Source organism: Dromaius novaehollandiae, chromosome 1 (assembly GCF_036370855.1).
Source record: "Dromaius novaehollandiae isolate bDroNov1 chromosome 1, bDroNov1.hap1, whole genome shotgun sequence".
Classification (NCBI taxonomy): Eukaryota; Metazoa; Chordata; class Aves; order Casuariiformes; family Dromaiidae; genus Dromaius; species Dromaius novaehollandiae.
Genome location: NC_088098.1, coordinates 212,333,837 through 212,353,492, shown reverse-complemented (window position 1 = coordinate 212,353,492; position 19,656 = coordinate 212,333,837). Strand labels below are relative to the sequence as shown.

At 40.3% G+C, this 19,656-nt stretch overlaps 1 protein-coding gene across 3 annotated transcripts; it reads right to left on the bottom strand.

Moving 5' to 3' along the window:
- Positions 1–808: 808 nt before the first annotated feature.
- Positions 809–19,224, bottom strand: EED (embryonic ectoderm development). 3 transcript variants are annotated; one of them, XM_026103334.2, is made up of 12 exons: positions 19,056–19,224; positions 16,038–16,190; positions 10,547–10,639; positions 9,549–9,614; positions 8,631–8,756; positions 8,440–8,521; positions 5,616–5,752; positions 4,599–4,732; positions 3,416–3,521; positions 2,478–2,636; positions 1,968–2,041; positions 809–1,134 (listed from the first exon to the last, which is right to left on the bottom strand). In XM_026103334.2, exons 1-12 carry the CDS (start codon positions 19,182–19,184, stop codon positions 1,008–1,010), a joined length of 1,386 nt encoding a protein of 461 aa, XP_025959119.1. In that variant the 5' UTR covers positions 19,185–19,224; the 3' UTR covers positions 809–1,007. The 3 variants fall into 3 exon arrangements, with proteins under 3 accessions (XP_025959119.1, XP_025959120.1, XP_025959121.1); XM_026103335.2 differs by having other exon boundaries at positions 5,661–5,752; XM_026103336.2 differs by lacking the exons at positions 809–1,134; positions 1,968–2,041 and adding an exon at positions 2,771–2,846 and having other exon boundaries at positions 2,508–2,636.
- Positions 19,225–19,656: the final 432 nt, after the last annotated feature.

Genomic DNA, 19,656 nt, shown 5'->3' with positions numbered 1-19,656 from the left:
TTAACATTTCCCTCCCACTCAACTGGAAGTACTCATGGCTTTTGTGCAATGTCTTGGACCACTTACACAGAATACAAACACTAACAGATTTTAACTATACACTGAGAAGACATATGCACAAGTGTTTTGGCAACAGATTATCACTGTTAATGATGTCTGCTATCTTATTTCAGTTTTTCTGCTTTCATTTTTATTAATTGTATATATTTTAAACTTATATGAAGCAGTGCTGGTTTCAGAATTTCTTATGCCTAAAGCAAGTAAAACATTTGTGAGGATACTCAGCAATACCAACAGAAACAATTTAAAAATATTTCCAATAACTAACTTTGATGTAAAATAATCCCAGTAACTAAACAGCCAGAATCTAAACAGTAGAGCAAAAAAAAAACCAAACAAAAAAAGTCAAAAAAACAGAAAAACAGTGAAGTTTTTCCATTAATCAACAACAGAAATGGTGAAAAGCACATTCCAGTTTGAGATTATTAAAACTGAATCAACTGCAATGTGTAACTAATTTAAGGAGAGGAATAAATTCAAAATATTTTTAGCAGTGATTTAACATTTATTTATACTATATTCCTAAGAGCAGTTTTTCCTTTGTGTGGTCCCTGGATAATATTCAATAGCTTGATTAGGTTATTATTTAACATAAAAAGGGATAAAGACAGCTGCAAGCATATACATACCAAATTTCTATCTATCACATTACCATATATTTATGTGCTAGCTGTACACAATGTAATTTCCCAGGCCACAGCTGAAAACTCACTGAAGGAAATAATTAAAATTGACAATTCAAAAAACCTTTACAAAAATACTTCTTTTTATTAAAAGCAGCAGAGTTCAAGCAGAACATTACACAGAATGTAAACATCACTAAGTTCAGCTCCAGCCTGCTGAACCTCAGAAAAGTCTACACTAACTGCATCTACTGTACTAGCAAGTTAACAGACTATATTATAATTTGAAAATATATTTTCTACTTTGAATTAAGAAAAGGTGACTTATCGTAGTCTGTCCCAGCGCCAGATACTGGCATCATCACACACAGCTATAAGGATACTACTATCCCTGCTAAAACTGGTTTGTCGAATGGCAGCAACACATTTAGGATGAGTAAGAGTCGTACACCTATATTAAAAAAAAAAAAAAAATTAATTCAGCTGTAGCGTTAAATCCGCACTTGCAACTACATTGTGGACTGCTGTTCCACCAACCTCTTACTTGGGCAGGATTAGAAGGATTACACCCTTCATGGTGTATTTTGTATTCCAAATCTGGATTTGGGAAAACAGCAATTTCCTGCTCATTCACTGCCACCCAATTCTCTCATTCATCCAATTTTCACTGAAGTGTTAACTAAAAGCATATTGAATCACCTTATTTAGGACTTTGTAATCAATTTTCTTTTCTAATGGCTAGGAATAAAATATCATAATTGGGTGATTAAAGACTGCAACATTTCCAGGAACATCATATATTTAAAAATATATAGAAACATGCAGCAAATCGCGTGGCCAAGTAGGTGAGGAACTGGAAGGCCATACTGTTTCCTGCACATTATGCTTATAGCTAACCTATGTACTCTTATTACTCTAGTCCTTTCACCTGTTTTGTCATGTGTTACATTCAGTTGGCACTTCTCTCTAATTGCCTTTAAACTCTCCACCTAATTAGTTTGTAAGCTCTTTGAGGAACAAACTTTCTTTTACGCTGTCTACATAGACTGCCCAGCACGATGCAGCCCCAATCCATCTGGGGCTTCTTGGCACTACTGTAAAACAAACAATAAAATGGTAAAAAATAATAAATGTTTAACCTTCAGGGGCTCAAAATGTTTTTCTGCTTAGCAGTTAGAATGGGCAGTTGCTATTATTATGCAAGAAGTTCTGTAGTTATCAATAAAGGAAAAACAAAAGTGCCCCAACTCCTTGTTTCAGGGAAAACAAAAATTAAGTACTCACTTGGCTTTATGAGGATCCTCTATTTCTAAATCCCAGACATAAAGTTTGCCAACCTGATTGCCCAGAGCAAGCATCTTTGAAAGAAAGCAGAGGATACGTAAGTTTTGAAGTATTATTTCAAGAATGAAAGCTAGAATTTTAAAAATGTTCTGTAGCTGATAAGTTGTGAATGTATGTTTGAAGATGACTTAATGAGGTTGCTGAAGGGGTGTGAAATACTACTAAATTTGCCTCCTTTTTGCCACTTTATTACCCATCTGTAGATATCAATAAATTTATCTTTGGTGGAAAATAAATATTTGGTTGAACTTTTTCCCTGCAAACAGAACCCAAAATGAAACATCTGGAGTGTCACCAGTTTCTATAAAGCTCCTTGTATCAAACAACTCTGCTTCTCAAGCATGACACCGCAGCACATGAAGCAATAAAGACTCTTCCCTTGCACACATACATGGAATCACTGAAAAGCTTGTCACCTTCAAATATAGCTAAGTGAAAGCTCACACATACCTTTTGCCAGAAATCCATGGAAAACCTCATGTACCATATATCACATTGGCTATAATCAAATCTCCCAAGTATGGTCACGTTTGACTCACTGGGCTTGATTTTATCTATATCATCTTCCATTTTGCCAGGTTTCCAGCACACAATGGCATTTTCACAAGACTGGGAGGGGAAACAGTGAAAATTGTCTATTTTTACAATTTATACTGCATATTCAGTCTAACTATAATTTTAACCAAGTACTCCATCTCACAGCTTCCCCAAAAACATTAAAAAAGTAAAACTGAAAATCTCACCTTGGACCTTAGATCACAGCCACATCACCAACAATTTGTCACTGTCCATCACTGGAAGATTGCTGCCCTCACAGCTCTGCCAGATAACAGGATTGCATGAGCCCTCCCTCACCCATTTCAGAGGAAGTCAACCAGATGTGCTCAAACACACTTTCATGAGCAGTTTAAATTAACCTAGATTTGAGGATTTCTCATCCAATTCCCTCTGCCAATGGGACCATGCACACAACAATTTCTAGCAAAGAGGCAGTGACACCTACCCAGTTCAGTATCTGCAAGCAAATGTTACTATTGTTATCATACAGATCAATGTTACTCCATTAGGGGAACCCTCATTTCTCCCCTTTGTTGCAGGACCCCTGATCAGTATTACATATTTTTTTATTGTACATTCCATGCAGATCCTGATTAGTTGGTATCCCTGTACTCTTAACAGAACTACAGCTGTAGTTAGTAAAGACTCTAAGTACAAGTTGCTTACCCACACATCCCAACAGTTGAAAAAATTCACAATACACTCAGTAAAACCATTTGACATGGCATAGTAAGTTAACCTACCGCCCAATTTCTAATAGAACTTAAACTGTTTAAGGTCCTCGGAACAAACAAGTAAGAGTAACATAGGTGGAAAAGCTGTCACCTTACCTTGGAAAGAATTAGATCTCCCAACCATCGTACACAATCAACATAGTTCCTATGTATGTCTCTGGTAGAAAAGTCAGGAAAGTGAATTTTCTGAGAAATAAAAGGCCTATGGAGAAAAATGCCAAGTGAGGTCCAGAGAGACCCAGAAGCTCAAGTCTAATTTTTAATAGAGACATTTAACATACCTTGATGTTAAAATGACAAGCCTGTCTTTTCCACTCCCTCGCAACAGTTTTATAACAAAGTAGATTTTGTATGCTTATTTAGAACAAGAACAATCCCTGTCTTCATCCTCAATCTTAAATGAAATACCTGTTTTCTCAAAAGGCTCAAGTTTACATGACAGTGCTAAGCAAAACCACTCCTTCAGATGCTGGAAACAGCTCCCTTCAGCAAATACCTCAAGAACTAACTAAGACAACTCAGTTTCCCTGATGCTCCTCCTGCAACATCTGAATTGTTAAACATAAAAACACTCTAAAGAAAATCATTTAATATTTGGTAACATTATCAAAAAAAAGCAAGAGTACTTTCAATGCTAGTCTCATTACTGAACACGTTCAAGTGTGTTTTAGATTCTTCAATTCTCTCAATGGTTTAACTGAAAGTTAATTAAAAGGTTGATGAATTTCATAAATGAAGATTTATCTGTCATGTATCTTACTGCCATGTTTACTTGAAAACTTACTTGGCTCTGAGGTCAGATCAGAGAATCATGAAAATGAAAGTTACTACTACGTAAACATTTTGTCACAGCTACAAAGTGGGATAAAGGTACAATAATTAGGAATAGCTACCCACAGTTACATGCATTTAAAAATATAAAGCTGAATTATTTACTATATTTCATTACACAGATTTGCTTCCCTCATAGAAATTTTGAGGTGGGAAGAAGAAAAGCCATTGACATGTATTGAGACACAATGAGATACCAGTTTTTAATTAAAATTGATAAAGATAAAAATCTCAGACATTTTCTAGTCAGGACTTTGAATTCAATAAAATCCTGCTAAGGCATAACACCGACAAGCAAGTCTTCTTCCAGAGAGATTCAGTATCCAGCACAATCTCCAGGTTACTCATTATCCCCAAGAACAATCCTATTTCAACAGGATTTAATCTGGGCTATTGATGACAAAATTCAAATTTTGCAAAGACAGCCAAGAAGATGAAGACTACCTACCTGTTGGTTTTATTTGGATTGTACTCATAAGACTCTTTGATGGCATTTATCATTCTCTTGGAATTAATTCTCCAGAGTTTCAGAGAGTGATCCATCCCACAGGACATGATTTTTTCACCAAGAAGATCATAATCCTACATATATGAAATAATTTTGAGCACTCCCAGCCTAAAAGGTATTACAGTAACTCAGATTTTACTTCCATCATATGCAAAATATGGTCAAAACAGCATTTTCTGTGTAGAGAAAGCAATAAAACTATGTATTTCAAATGGAAAAATACTAAGAATGACTTAATCCTGCTCACTGTAAAGAAGCACAATAATTCTATTTATTCTCGCCCAAAGGAAAAAAAAATGCATATTCAACAGCACTGACAGACAATGAATCTACTGCTAGTATTCCCCTTTACTAAATTCCCTCCGTTTCATTTTATGGAACAACCTTGGCAGAATTCCAAAGCTAATACATGGCCGATGACTATTTACAACTACAGGAGAACACAGCAGCATGTTTCATACAGATATACACCTCATCTTTCAGGTCATACAGCAGCAATGGAAACAAGAGCAGCACATTAAAAGTTAACTATTCTCGCTGGTATTTGTTGGGTACCAGTATATGTTCATAGCTACTGAAAAGCAGCATAACTCACCTGAAATAACTTCTTTCCTTCACTACTCTATCTCTCAAGGTTTATTTGTTCTTGCTGCTTTTGCTTGGTAAGACCTCAAGAACTTCAAAAGTGGGACCATAATGAAAACTTATTACTCTTTCTAGCCCCACTGAGCTCTATTTTGTTTTCTTCTAGGCTGCACCGTGAGACAACTAGCTACTGGAACAGATACAAAAAGTGAACTCCTGTCCTGTTTATTGAGAGGTGGCCAGATCAATCAAACCACTTCAGAATTACACTTGTCTATCCACTTAAAACATTGCTTATGCACTTCAGTTTTATTAGGCATAATATCAAAAACAGTGCACAGAAGGATAAAAAGTTGCATATTGTGGACTTACTACCCTTTGTAAATCTAAATCACTGCCCCACAGTCTTCCACTTACTGCACTTAACACCTCATCCCTGTGCCCTTCTACTCCTCCAAATATTGCAACCAGCGTGTCTGTCTGGATGTTCCACAGTCTCAATGCATGATCTATAAAGAACAAATAAAATTACATGCTGCTTTTTATAAGCACATATGAATAATATACTTCAGCTTCACCACTTTCAATTATACATACCCATGTAAACATCAAAAAAGCCACTTAGAATCCAGTTGTTAGGAAAAACAGGACTGCATTCACTAGATTTGCCGTTACAGCTAAATACTGTTAGAGTTAAACCTGCAATTGAGAAAGTGTGTCCATTCCTACCCCCCGCCCCCGGGAACAGTTTCTATCAAAAATACTTTTAGGTCTTAGATCATCTGAAAAGCAGAGTCTGACCTTGGACAAGCGTGTCTTTATTCAGTCTTAGCTCAAAGACAATTTTATATTTCAAAAAAATGTTAAATTCCTTTCAGCCATTCTTACATCAGTGTTCAGAAAGTTTGGATTTTCCATTTTTTAATCTTTAAAATATTATTCTTTATGAATCATAAACTATAGGGGCAGAAAGGAATGATTTGTGTGAACAATATATACTTCCAAGTCAATGTGACTAGTCCACTTGTTTAAAGAAAGTTTTAACAATTTCTAATGCAGAGCCTCTAGCATATTGCTCGTTGCTCTTAGAAATGGGAACCTCTGCTGTACTTCCCATTTGGACTCTACAAGCACACCGCACTAAATTACAGCTATACCAATGGGGATGCCACACAGTCCCACGTTTTCCTTCCTTTCTATTCATCTCTCAGCCAAGCAGTTCTGAGACCCCAGCACTCTCCTGCCTCATGCCCTCTTGAAGATAGCACCTGGTCCAGAGATTGCACGTTAAAACTCCTAGTATTATGGCTGATGTCAAAATGTTATTACAAAAAGAACTTAGAAAATATGCAGAACTCAGGAAATTCTAAGTTATAGAATATAGAATGTATAGACACACAGCACAGAACCACAGCAAAAACTAGACAGTTGCAAGAATCACAGAGGTTCGCAACTGCTATTCTTGTGTAGCTTTACCAGTAACACTGAACAACTATGCCAAAGTCAAAAGTCCCCTTATGTTAACATTTTCAGTCCTAGCATTCACAGATACTCATTTCATGGACAAGCTGATAAAATATGGGCTAGATAAGTGGTAAGGTGGACTGCAGACTGGCTGAACTGCTGAGCTCAGAGGGTTGTGATCAGCAGCACCTACTCCTCCTGGAGGCCAGTCACTACTGGTGTCCCCCTGGGGTCAATACTAGGGCCAAGGCTGTTTAACAACTTCATTAATGACCTGGATCACAGGACCAACCGCATCCTCAGCAAGTTTGAGGATGACACAAAACTGGGAGGAGTAGCTGATACACCAGAGGGCTGCGCTGCCGTTCACAGCGACCTCAACAAACTGGAGAAATGGGCAGAGAGGAACCTCATGAAGCTCAGCAAAGGGAAGGGCCAAGTCCTGCACCTGGGGAGGAATAACACCATGCACCAGTACAGGCTGGGGGCTGATCAGCTGGAGAGCAGCTCTGCGGAGAAGGACCTGGGAGTCCTGGTGGACAAGTTGACCACGAGCCAGCAAGGTGCCCTTGTGGCCAAGAAGGCCAATGGTATCCTGGGTTGCATTAGGAGGAGCATAGTCAGCGTGATCCTCCCCCCACACTCAGCCCTGGTGAGGCCGCATCCAGAGTCCTGTGTCCAGTTCTGGGCTCCCCAATACAAGAGAGACATGGAGCTACAGGAGCAAGTCCAGCAAAGGGCTACTAGGCCGACAAAGGGGCTAGAGCATCTCTCCTATGAGGAAAGGCTGAGCAAGGTGCGCCTGTCCAGCCTGGAGAAGACAAGACTGAGGGCAGATCTTGTCAACATGTATAAATATGTGGAGGGAGGGTGTCAAGAGGATGGGGCCAAACTCTTCTCAGTGGTGCCCAGTGACAGGACAAGAGGCAAGAGGCACAAACTGAAGCATGGGAAATTCTTAATGAACAAAAGAAAATACTTTTTCACTGTGAGGGTGGCTGAGCACTGGAAAAGGTTGCCCCGAGAAGTTGTGGAGTCTCCACTCCTGGAGATATTCAAAATCCAACCAGACATGGTCCTAGGTAACTTGCGGTAGGGTGCCCCTGCTGTAGCAGGGGGGTTGGGCTAGATGACCTCCAGAAGTCCCTTCCAACCCAACTATTTTGGGATTACTGAAGGCTTATTCTTGTGACAGATCAAGTGTTCCTTTACTTAACAAAATAGTCAAGATTACGAAGTTGTGATTGTTTAGACATTCCAAACAAGACTGCACGACACCATACAAAAAAACCTACTTCTCCCTTCACTAGTACTCTTTTTACATAAACTCCATTTAAAGTCCAAGCTCCTCCTGACAGAGGGTAAGTTTTCCCCATGATCACAGTGATGAATGCTGTCTGCAACATTAACACATCCCCTCTAGATGGCAACATGACTCAACAATTGAGAAAAAAAAATTAACCCAAATAACTGTTAGAAAGGAAAGAGCAACCCCAACACTCAGCAGCACTGTCCACAATCCCTTTGTGCCACACAGTTATTTTTACTGTAGGCCACGAATTTAATATTGACATTATAACCTTTAAGAGCAAGATTTGCTCTAGACTTTCAGGGTAAACTTGTTCAGTAGCATTCGTCGACTTGGATTTGAACGGTTTTAGCCACTTTCAGGACCAAAAATCCAAACCAAAGTACTCCGATTTTTACAAAAACAAAAGGTATTTTTCCTCACCTTTGCTTACAGATAAAAGGAGATTTGGATCTCTTGGATGGAATTTCAGTTCATTGATTGCATTTCCATGGCCTACATAGTGCTGGGATAGAATTCAGAGACCAAGTTATCATTTCCCAAGTTCACATGTATTCAGGTGTTACAAAACCTTATTGAAATGCAAGCTGTATCTTGAAGTTCTGAGCACTCACCTTTATGCACTGCATTGTAATAGGATTAATTATCCTAATAATACCCCTGGACCCTGCCACAGCCAGAAGAGGATGGCTTGTATTGCTATCGTATGTCCATGCACAGGTGTAGAAATTTTCATCTGCCTACGAGGTTGCACATTAAGGAACACAGAAGTAACAGGAGTTTTGTTTTATTTTGCTTTTAAGAAAAAGGAGCGCTCTTTTAACAATATAGTTTTTTTAACAAAACAAGCTTGAAGCTGTTTGTAAAAGTAGCCAGTACTCTGTATTGAGACCAATAATAGAAAGATAAATATTTAATGATACATCTGTAAATATCAGCTCCATTCCCTTTTCTACATATCCCAATTTCCTCTCTTCTGTTCCACAATACACAAGGAACATCTCCTTTTTTTGGCATCACTTTTCAACCTCCTTCTCCAAAACATTCAAAGACCAGGAATAAAATGAGTGTAAATCAAGACTAAGTTCACAAGTCAATACTCGTGAACTGTGACTGAGCAACACAAGTTATTACCACTTCAGAGTATGAGAAATTCTTAGGCTTTGATTCTCGTTCCAATTCAGAGGGAAGCCGAGAACATTGTAAAACAGTGAATGTGAAACATTACACAAATATTAGGGTTGGGAAGGTTAAGCTGATGGTGAATCAGTTTTCAAATATCTTAATATAGCATGTTCCATGAGTCTGCATTTCTAGTATTATTTCAAAGGGAGGAATTCTAGGATGTGGAAAAGAAGTAAGGCTTAGGCCTACCATGAGGAATGTGCCATATGAGCAAAATATTAAATCACAGACAAAACCTTCAAATTCTGTTTCTTATGAAGCCTTTTCAATTCTGATAAAGAGGAAGCAAACAAGTGTTTTGCTTTGTGTTTTTTCTTGTTTTTTGGTTTTTTAATTTAAAAGGATACATCAGCATCCACATAGGACTGTAGGAGACGTATTTCTCCTTGGGAATGACATTCATACAAAGTAACCTGGAAAAAAAAGTGAGAGAGATTACTGCTTACTTATGATACTTCCAATAGAAATCACATGCAACTGAGTATTAACTTTCTGATGATGAGAGGTAGTGTGCTTTTATGGTTTAGGTCTCATCCATTACCTGTTCATCTGCAACACAGGAAAGCAGTTTGATAAAAGAATGCTCTCAGTAACTTCAGAAGGGCATCACACTAGGACTTGTCAGTGTGCTTCCCAGATATTTAAAGCTACTAATTGAATTGCCTCTATAAAGTTCTGGTTCGAGTTCCCAGAACTACTGATTACTGTAGCCATCTCTAACCTGATTTTGGTCTTTTAACAAGCCGTTGATATCTGGTGTAATCTTAGGTTAGCACTTTTGGTAATTGCCTGGTGTAACAAACCTGGAAATTGAAGGCTTCTTGTTTATTCACAACATATACATAGAGTGCAATTCAGGAGTTATTTTTAAGACTGAAATGACGTAGATCCTTGTTCAGGAAGAACCTATAAATTCACCTAAAGCAGGCCATCAATTTAGCTGGCAAGCACACTGGCATCATTGCCACTTCTCATCCAATTTTAGAGCATATAATCTTTTGGAAATAGTAACACCTAAGAGGAGGAATTTTAGTGAGAAGACATATTTATGCACCTTATAGCCTTACCCTATGGCTGGAATTTTATTTACCATACAGGCTAATTCCCAAATAGCTAAAGCATGACATCATACAATAATCCAGTGGTTTCACCTCTCCCAGATAACAGATGTTACACACCTCAGAAATGAAGCTTTCCATATGAAGCTTTTCATATGAAAGCTTTCTATATTGTGTCATTACTAAACACAGGTAAAGGGATTGGCTGGAAAAAGGAATGCAAACATAACTGCCAGGAAGGCCTTACGGTTAAAGGCCTTATGGTTAAAAACAAAAAGATTACTCACTCTGTTGCTGCCTACAGTGGCAAAAACAAGAGGATCGCCTTCTTTACTGTGCCAGTTAAACTGGACTCCAAACAAAGGCTGACCATGGTCCTCCTGTAGATGCAAAGTAAGATTAGAGATAAAAAAAATAAAACCCATAGATCTATTTCTGTGAAATTGAACTGTGGTGATAAACAGCTTAATTGGTATGTTTTCCTCCTCCAACTACTAAGTTCACATCCAGTACAATTTCAGATAGTGAACAGTTAAAAAGAGCAGTTTTGCAACACCACATTTTATCTTTGCTTTCTTAAGGGAAGTTAAAGAAATATTTTATTTGTCAAGCTTTTAAAAAGTGAAGGAAAAGAATTGCTGTCTCGCAGTTATGGCCAGAAGTTGGCAGAACTCCTGAGTTGTATCTGTAGCTCTATACCTACTCTGTTTTGAAACCTTCAACAAAGCAACCTAGCCTAACAAGCCAGGTCTACGTACTTTTTATATTGGTATAATTACAACTATGGTAGGATTTACAACCTCACTGAGGAGGCTTATTAGGACAGAGAATTATACCGGTGTAAGAGCGGAGAAGGGTTACATTCAACTATTCCAGCATGGTTTGGTCTTGCAACTCTACCATAGACATGAGGAATTAATTCCAGCATGTCATACTGCAAAATTCACATCTACAAAGTGTTTTCAGATCTCCTTCAAACAGTTACCAGAGAAATGCCAAGCATTATTTTTTTATACAGCTTACACCAGTTTTAAAGAAAAACAGATATGTTTATAAATTGTGATGAATATGGCGGTGCTTGTTAATAATTGATAACAGTATTTTGGCCTGCCTTGCAGCATGTTTTCAGTAAGAGTAACGTTCATTAAAGTGCCTTCCCATGGGATACTGTCTGGGACGGTACAGGCAGGCAGGAAGAGTCTCATGACAGCTGTTGAACGCTCTTCAAATGGTAGTTCTTCAGAGACAGTACCAGCAACATTAGCCCTGATAGCTCTGGCCTATCCAAGAACCATAGGATAAATCTGAGGAGGGAAAGAATAGTCCAACACTACTGAAAAGAAGCCTACTAAAAAGCAAGGAAGTCTTGAAGGATTTAAAAGTGGCAGTATTTACTGAGAAAAACATTGTCTGTTATTACCTCCAGAAACAGAGCTAAAAAAGATAGAAAGGAGAGGAAGAAAATCTTTCAGAGAAAAGGCCTTCCTGAATTTCTGACTTAGAGGTCAAAGCTGACTACAGATTAATAAGAATTTTTCCAAGTTTAACTCAATAAAGTATTACCCATCAAAACATGAACTGGCTGGTTTGTGTGAAGGGAGAAAAGGGATATTAGCAAAGAAAAAAGTAGTAAGATCATTAGTCACTGTAGGACAGGAAGAAAAAAGCTGGTACTTAGCACCTGCATGGAATTACAGTTTAGTTACAGATGAACAATGAGAAAATTATATGCCACGAAATCTCAAGATCATGGACTTGTGTATGAGAGTCCAATAAAGTTTCAAATTTTAGTTTGCAGGCTTGTCTTCAGAGTATATTTAAGTCTTCCTTGGAGAGTATGGCTGAGAGGTCAAATGTGAAATGGGTGATTAGCATGAAAAAAGTTATTCCACTAATAATGAGTTGTTTCTGAATGTTTGTATGCGAGTTCATCCTGGTGAATAAAGACAGCATTTGATAAACTACACAAAGGCAACACACAGGTAAAATCCATGGATTCATGCAGTTTTATTAGAGAAGCAGCAGCAGGGAGCACTTGGTTTTCAAAAATAATTTTGTTCTCCCTCATGTGCACTGTTCCCAATTAGTTTTGTGACATGGGAAACATGAATAAGAGGAAGAAAAAGCTTAGCATCCAAGATTTCCCCCTCCTCCCCCAATATGGGATATTTTTCTAGGATAAGCTGCGACAAGTTAATTTTCTATATAGAACCCAGTCCAGGGTGATACATGGTAAGCAGAGATATACAATAAAGGACTATATTATTTTTATATTTGAATAGATTCTTAAAGTATTGAAGAAGTCTTTTTCAAAGACATAACCTATTTCCCTAGAAAAATTACTCTGAGACAAACATCTTTAGATTACTTACACCATCCACACCACACTCCTCATACGATATGCTACAACATCCCAAGAGCCTGGTCATACATATTACAGTTTTTCTGGTGTGTATTGGATGAAGGAGAGGCACAGAGGCTCTTGCAGGATGCCACTAGGGTATCAGAAGTTTTGCTTACCTAGTTTAAACTACTGTCATCCTCACTGGTAAGAGGCAGCACGTAAGCACTTCTGGTAATACTTGTCCAGTCTAATCTTTGTTCCAATTGCTAAATAATGAAGCAAGTTTTAAAAACATTGTGCTGTTACATGCTGCACATTATGGTTATCTTGTAATACCAAATCTGTCATGCAAATCTGACCACTGATTTGCACACAAGAATAGTATGACCCAGACGCTAGCCAAGAATAGGAGAAATGTGAAATGCCACCTGCATACCAGCATAAATAAAGGGCACAAGACCCAAAGTACTCAGGTGCCTCAAGCACCAGGAAGGAGACAGAGGAGCAGCTAGACCTACAATTAGTACAGTACGATTCTTAGAGCAAATAAATAATCATATTAAAGTTAGTTTTGCCCTTACTTGCTAACCTCCATCTCAGGTCCCGGCGAACAGAGTAAGAGTAGACCTGTTTTCAAAGTGGAAGCAGTTACATAAATACTATGGCAGCAAGAAGATAATTACCCACAACTACATGAACACATCTTAATAATTTGTCACCTTCTCTGCTAACAAGGCACTAACTGACCATATGCGGATTTCCAGTCCTTGCAGTGGAAGCAAGCCATCATCCACAGTGGTTTTAGTTATCTCTCTTACACAGCAACAGCTAGAACCTTCCTTGCTTGTGGCCTGTTACTGATTCCCAGCTCAGGGGACAGTTAGAAGCTGAGAAATCAGACTGCAAACAGCTACTGAACCATACCCTAAACAGGGACAAAGGGTAGGGCAAATAATGGCATTGTTTTAAAGAGAACACATCAAAGCAGAATACACACAGTTCTTTGCTGGAAGATCTATAAGCAGAACATACAGAGATGTATGCGAGCGTGTGCTTCAGTTAGCTGTATATGCTCATTTATAAAGTAGGTTTACATTCAGCCCATGGGGAGCAAAGACGATGATTCTTCAGTTCACATGACAGTATCTTAGTACCATAAACAGCAATAATAATAGCAGATCAAAAACTGCTTTATTGTTTGCAAAGGTTTTGTTTGTTTATTTTCCTGGTACTTCTGTTTCAGCTAAAGTAACTTCCACAATAGCATTTAAAAAACACAATTAGCAAGCATTGAGTTTTTCAGGCTGAATCATAACCATTTAACATTCAAAGCAGTCAGTAATGGACATACTTCTTTGTTTCCTTAAGGAGAAAATATTAAAAAAAGAAAAAAAGGGGGGGGGAGGTGGAAAAAAGAGCAGGAAAGTGAAAATAGTATAATCCGCACATCCTTAAAGGATAAATTCCCATATCTTTAAGTTGTGTTGACTTTTTCACTAATTTTAGTACATACACTTTACAGCATAGCTCAAAGACAGTATAAACTATGTGATACAAGATGCGACATCCAGAGAGTCATGAATGTCTTTCCCAACCCATATAAAACATTCAGTTGTTACAGTTTATCTCCACGGTATGTGCAAAATCAGTATGGAAGAACAGGAAAAAGAAAATTAGAGAGGCTTCCTCAAACATGAGGCAAAGAGGAGTTACCAAATGTGGCTGCTTTCTAGTCTTCCTATTAATGCGGCTCAATTTCAGTTCAAAGAGAAATGAGAAGAAGGAGATAATAAGAATATCCCACTTAGCTGAAACCATACGTTTATTTTCATGCAGATTGATTCCACTTGTGCAGGAATCTGTTCCCAGGCCCTGATCCAGGAAGTCAGGAAATGCTTAACTCCATAAGGTGGCCTTTTGGGTCACCCTACAGTGGGGCTGCGGTTTAAGTTGGGGCATGGGTGTGTTGTTTTTCCAGAAGAGACTTGAAAAGTACTAACCACGTAGGGATATTTGGTCTGCAGACAGAAAATGAACATGCGTAGTGAAACTCAAAAGCTGCTAAATGCTTGGGTGCAGAGGCCTATGCCTGTGTTAGAAGCATGACATGACGCCACAAAAAGCACACTGTCTGTGGGGGCGATTCTTGTGAATAACAGGAGCAGCTGTCTACCTACGTGGAAACAAAAGAACTTCCCTTCCTCCTCCGCCTTGAGAGACCAAAGATAATTTTTTATTAAACATCAAAAAAGGCACAGAGATCAACTTACTTCCCAGACACTTTTGTCAGTGTAACTTCGTATCACAGTTTCTCCAGCGGCAAAGCTACATTAGGAAGTTTCCATGCTCCAAACCTCTCATCCCCTCCTGCTCAGCTACCCCATCATTTCAGTGAGGCATAAGTTCAGCAATAGCTACATCAGCACAGCTCAATAGTTCAGTGTGGGAAAATGACAAAACCTCTTAAAGCAACTCTGCAGGAAATACACATGACAGAACTGCACGCACCCTCGTTAGCTATATATAAAGTTTAACAAAGCTCCCATCTTGTTCCAGACCCAATGTTTGCTCTATTTAGAAGTCTTATAAAAATCACATCAGATGGCATAGTTACATCTTTGACATGTAAATATCTCCCACACAAAACCGGAGAATGAAAGAACAACATCTTGCTAATGCAAGAGGATCAAACCGAAACCAACTCATTCAGTTCTCCACGGTCTGTGATCAGTGCAGAAGGAAAAAAAAAAAAGATACCTAGAACACAAGAACAGGGAGTAAAGGCAATGGGTCAATATCCCTTAATACCACCAGGTATTACGTGACAATGTGTGTGACCTAGATCAGGTGCAAACATATGATCGCATTTCCAGTAGATTAACCAGATCACACTATACAGAATTTATGTTGATTGCTAGATGACAGAAAGTACTCGTTCTGGTAAGTGCAAGGAAAGAGTTACTCCAAGGTTGTAAGGGTCTTTTTTTTTTATTTTTATTTTTAAATACATTTCACCTGGTAGAAAAAGTCTGTATTAGGTCAGTGCTCTGCATCAAGTTGTCACAGGTTTTGTTTTATTTGAATTTGTTTCACTATCTTAAGTAACTGCAGCACCAATGAAATACATAATTATAAAATATCATGTATAGCTTTGCAAAACTGTATAAAAATTGGGCCATTACATCACTTTCTACTGATTTCTGTTTCTTGGTATTCTTTTTCTTTAAAAATTTGTTTATTTGAAATAAGAAAGGTACTTTCTTCAGATGAGCATGGAATATAATTATATATAATAAATAATATATAATATATGTATAAAGAATATATAAAGATATTTTAAAATATCAGTCTTGACACTGTCTCACAATCAACATTAACATCACTGGCAGCAAATGATATCCAGCTTTCTCATGTCAAAGTTTACAAATACATACCTTGAGGCTATTTACACATTTGAAGGAATATTTGCACTTCTTTGACTTCCATTTTCCTTTCCCCCAGCTTTTTCTTCCCGGTGCATTAGGAGTGTTTGTTGGGGTGTCAGGCCGTTCGGTGTTAGTACCACTTTCGATACTAACAGCATCATCCTGAAAATATTCAAATTATACAGAATGTAATACAGATGTCATTAACCAATGTACAAATTCAACTAATGTTGCAAGACTTGGCCTTTTCACTTTTCCTTCTCCTCCGTAAGAAGGGAAGATCTCCTAGGACTTGGGTTTATTTAGATTTGCGTAAATAAATGTATTATTAACAAAATATCATTCCTCGCTAGAAACAGAACACAAGTCACAAAGGGTCAGTCCAAAAGGGACATATGTGAACTGTGAACTAGTGAAGTTTCTTCAGAATATAGGAAGCTGCTCTTAAGAAAATGTCTAAAAATAAAAGCAGTTCCTTTCTCTGGAAAACATCTTTGACATAGATGAAATGAGTATTCCTGACATAAACGGAATGAAGAGATTGTTTGTGTAAAAACATTATGGTTAGTCATGTCAAGAATCTAACCGTCCTGGGAGGTTTCCGCATCCCTTCAGCAGCATCACACACAGTGCAGGTCTGCAATAACGCAGTTCTGCAGTAAGTCAGCCCTGCCACCAGAAGAGGAAGTCCCATTCTCCCCTCCTGCTCTTTCCTACTGATACCTGATTTGAGTAAGAGGTAATTAAAAAAAAAAAAAAACCAACAACCCAACAACAAAAATAAAATTAGTTTCCTGTCTGATCAGCTAGCGAATCCAACTTGCCCTCCAACAGCCAGAGCCAAGGTAAGGTAGGGGAGAACTGAAGAAAGGGAGGAGCAGAATAACCCATTCAGTCACTGAGTAGTTTTAGATCAACTTCGGACAGCTAACAGAAACTACAATTTCATACGCAGTCCAACTGCAGGACCTCACTGAAAAGGACTTTCCCCTTCTCTGCCTCACCCATCACTGCCCACTTCTTCAACTTCACTGCATCATAACTGGCAATCCTGTGGTTCTATATGAGTAAGTTCAGCTTGCTGAACCAACAACAATTTTTTTTCTAGCAGGTTAGTTTATTCATTTTCCATCAGAGCAGTAGAGTAAAACCACTCATTCCAAGGCCATATGATTACTAGATCTGAACTAAGGGAGAAAGAAGCACACAACAACCTGTCACTGCAACAGAATAACCGTAACGTGAAGTTGCATCAGGAACTCCATTAGGATTATGATAGAAGGTCAACTATAAATATTAATACATCAGTTCCCACCCAACATTTATGCTCTCTCCCAATTGCATATCTTAGCATGGCAAGCAGGAAGAAGGACAGATATATTGGTCTTCAGTTGCCCAACAATTTTGAAAATCAGGACATCTGACAGGAAAAAAAAAAAAAAAAAAAAAGAGGAAACAGCACACATAAGGCTATGAGCAAACTGCCAAAGCTGGAGTCATTCCCTTCACACTGCATCCCTAAAGAGTCAACCCTCACCTAAATAAGCTTATCTGAGCTTTGCAGTTTTTATGTTTTCCAATTTCTTCTCCTACGAAGTTTCAGAGCATCCCAAATTCTACTCTCCCAAACACACTTATAGGCAAGAGTCATAACAGTTCAGAAGACTGAAGTTTTCTGTGGGCTAGTAACATACTGTTGATATAAAAACACTATTTAATTGTCAGAGCAAAGACATAGTTAGCAGACTCTACAAATCAAAGTCTGTATACCAGTATACAGTACAATACAATTACAACATAACCAACAGACTTGCATCCAGGATGCCTGCAGAACAAAAACGCTCGTTCTCCAAATCAATACTGTTATGTCCAATTTAGTAGAATCTAGGCCTTACAGGAATAGCAGAGCTCAGTAACAAGCTCTTGGAAAGAGTGTCCTTTCACCTTTGGGGTGGGTCATATCTTCAGTAATCAAAAAGCCTACATCTCTAGGTCACTGCTAACCTGCAGCAGACATCAGAGCAAACCCAAATGCCCCTGTCACTGAATTACACTTGTACCCACAATTTCACTCATATTCACAAACGCACTGTCTGTAGGACTGGCTGCCGAGCGCTGCTGTGTAGTAAAAAATTCAGTAGCGGGGTGCAGAGCACCTCAAACCTGTCTATCTCCTCACAGGCAGCACTTCTGCAGGCTATGGAGGAGCAGGGTCCAGATCCCTCACTTTCTGGACAAGTGCTCTAAACTGAAAAAAAAACATCGCATAAAGCTGAAATCCAAACAACACCCTCCACTCCAGCAACTACATAAACTTTAAATGATTGCTAGATACCTCAGATTATCTTTCAGGTATGGAGCTATTCTACATCAGTCACGTTACCTTTGCTCTGAACACTAGATTTTAGCGCAATTTGGAGATCACAGCCCTCACCCCCTGCAGCCTTCTTCTGCTGACAGAAGCTTAAGAGCACGACCGCCTATTCCTCACTCCCCAGAGGGCTGCACGCACGCATTTGCACTGAACACGTTACTCTACAACGTGACGGTGCAGACACACCGCACAAAACTGCAAAAGAGAAGGAAAACGCGGCTTTTCTTTGCAGGGGAAAAAAGCCCGACGCTTTAAAGCAGCCCCGGGGCGACAGCGGGTGCCACGAAACGCCTGCAGCTGGGGCCTCGCCGTCCCCGTCACCCCCCACCCACGTGGAGGAGCAGCGAGCGCCTCCGCCGCAGCCCCGCGCCGGCCTCTCCCGCCGCGGCCTCCCTCCGGCGGCCGGTTTCCTCGCGGGGCGGCCCACACACGCTCTCGGCCGCCGGGGGGGCCCCCGGGGGGCGGCGGGGCCCTGGGACAGCCGCGGGAGCGGCCCTCACAGCGCGGCGCCGCCGGCCGAGCGGCCCGGGCCGCCCCCCGCCTCCCGCCGCCGCCGTCTCAGCGCTCCCGCCCGCCCCCGGCGCGAGGCCCCGCGGCCGCCGCCGCCTCAGCGCGGCCGCCGCCCCCCCGCCTCGGCCACCGCCCGGCCTCACGTTCTCGTCGCCGGACAGGTCGCCGGGGTTGCTGTTCTCGTCGCTGCTCAGCTTCTGCTTCTTGGCCGGCATCTCGCCGCCCGCGCCCGCCGATGCCGCGGCCGCCGGGGCTTCTCCCCGCTCAGACATCTTCCCCGCCCCCCGCCCCCGCCACGCAGCCGCAAAGCGCGGCCGCCGAGGCCGGCGCGCGCGCCGTAAAGCAGCCCCGCGCCCCAGCGCCCGTGCCGCGGCTGCCACACTGCTGAAAAAGCCCCCGTTACGCGGCGGCTCGTCCTGGCTGAGGGTCCCGGAGCCGCGGCAGCTGCCGACGGTAAAAATCCTCCACCGAGGGGGAAAAGCCGTCAGCCCGCAGGCACAGCGTCCCCTCTGCTTCTCTGGTTAGGCAGAAACAAATCTTTCCCTCCCCGGGGGAGACGTCCCCGTCTCACAGCGATTTCTCCGAGGGCAGCGAGGGAGCTGAGCCGTGCCCTGTGCTTAAAATGTAACCTGGCATAAGCTCCTGAGGTAAACAGGGAGAAATATGCTTACGGTGGTGTGCGGATTACGGAGTTTTCAGCAATAAACCATCTCTCCTTTCCTCCGTGGAAGCGTCGGTTCCAGT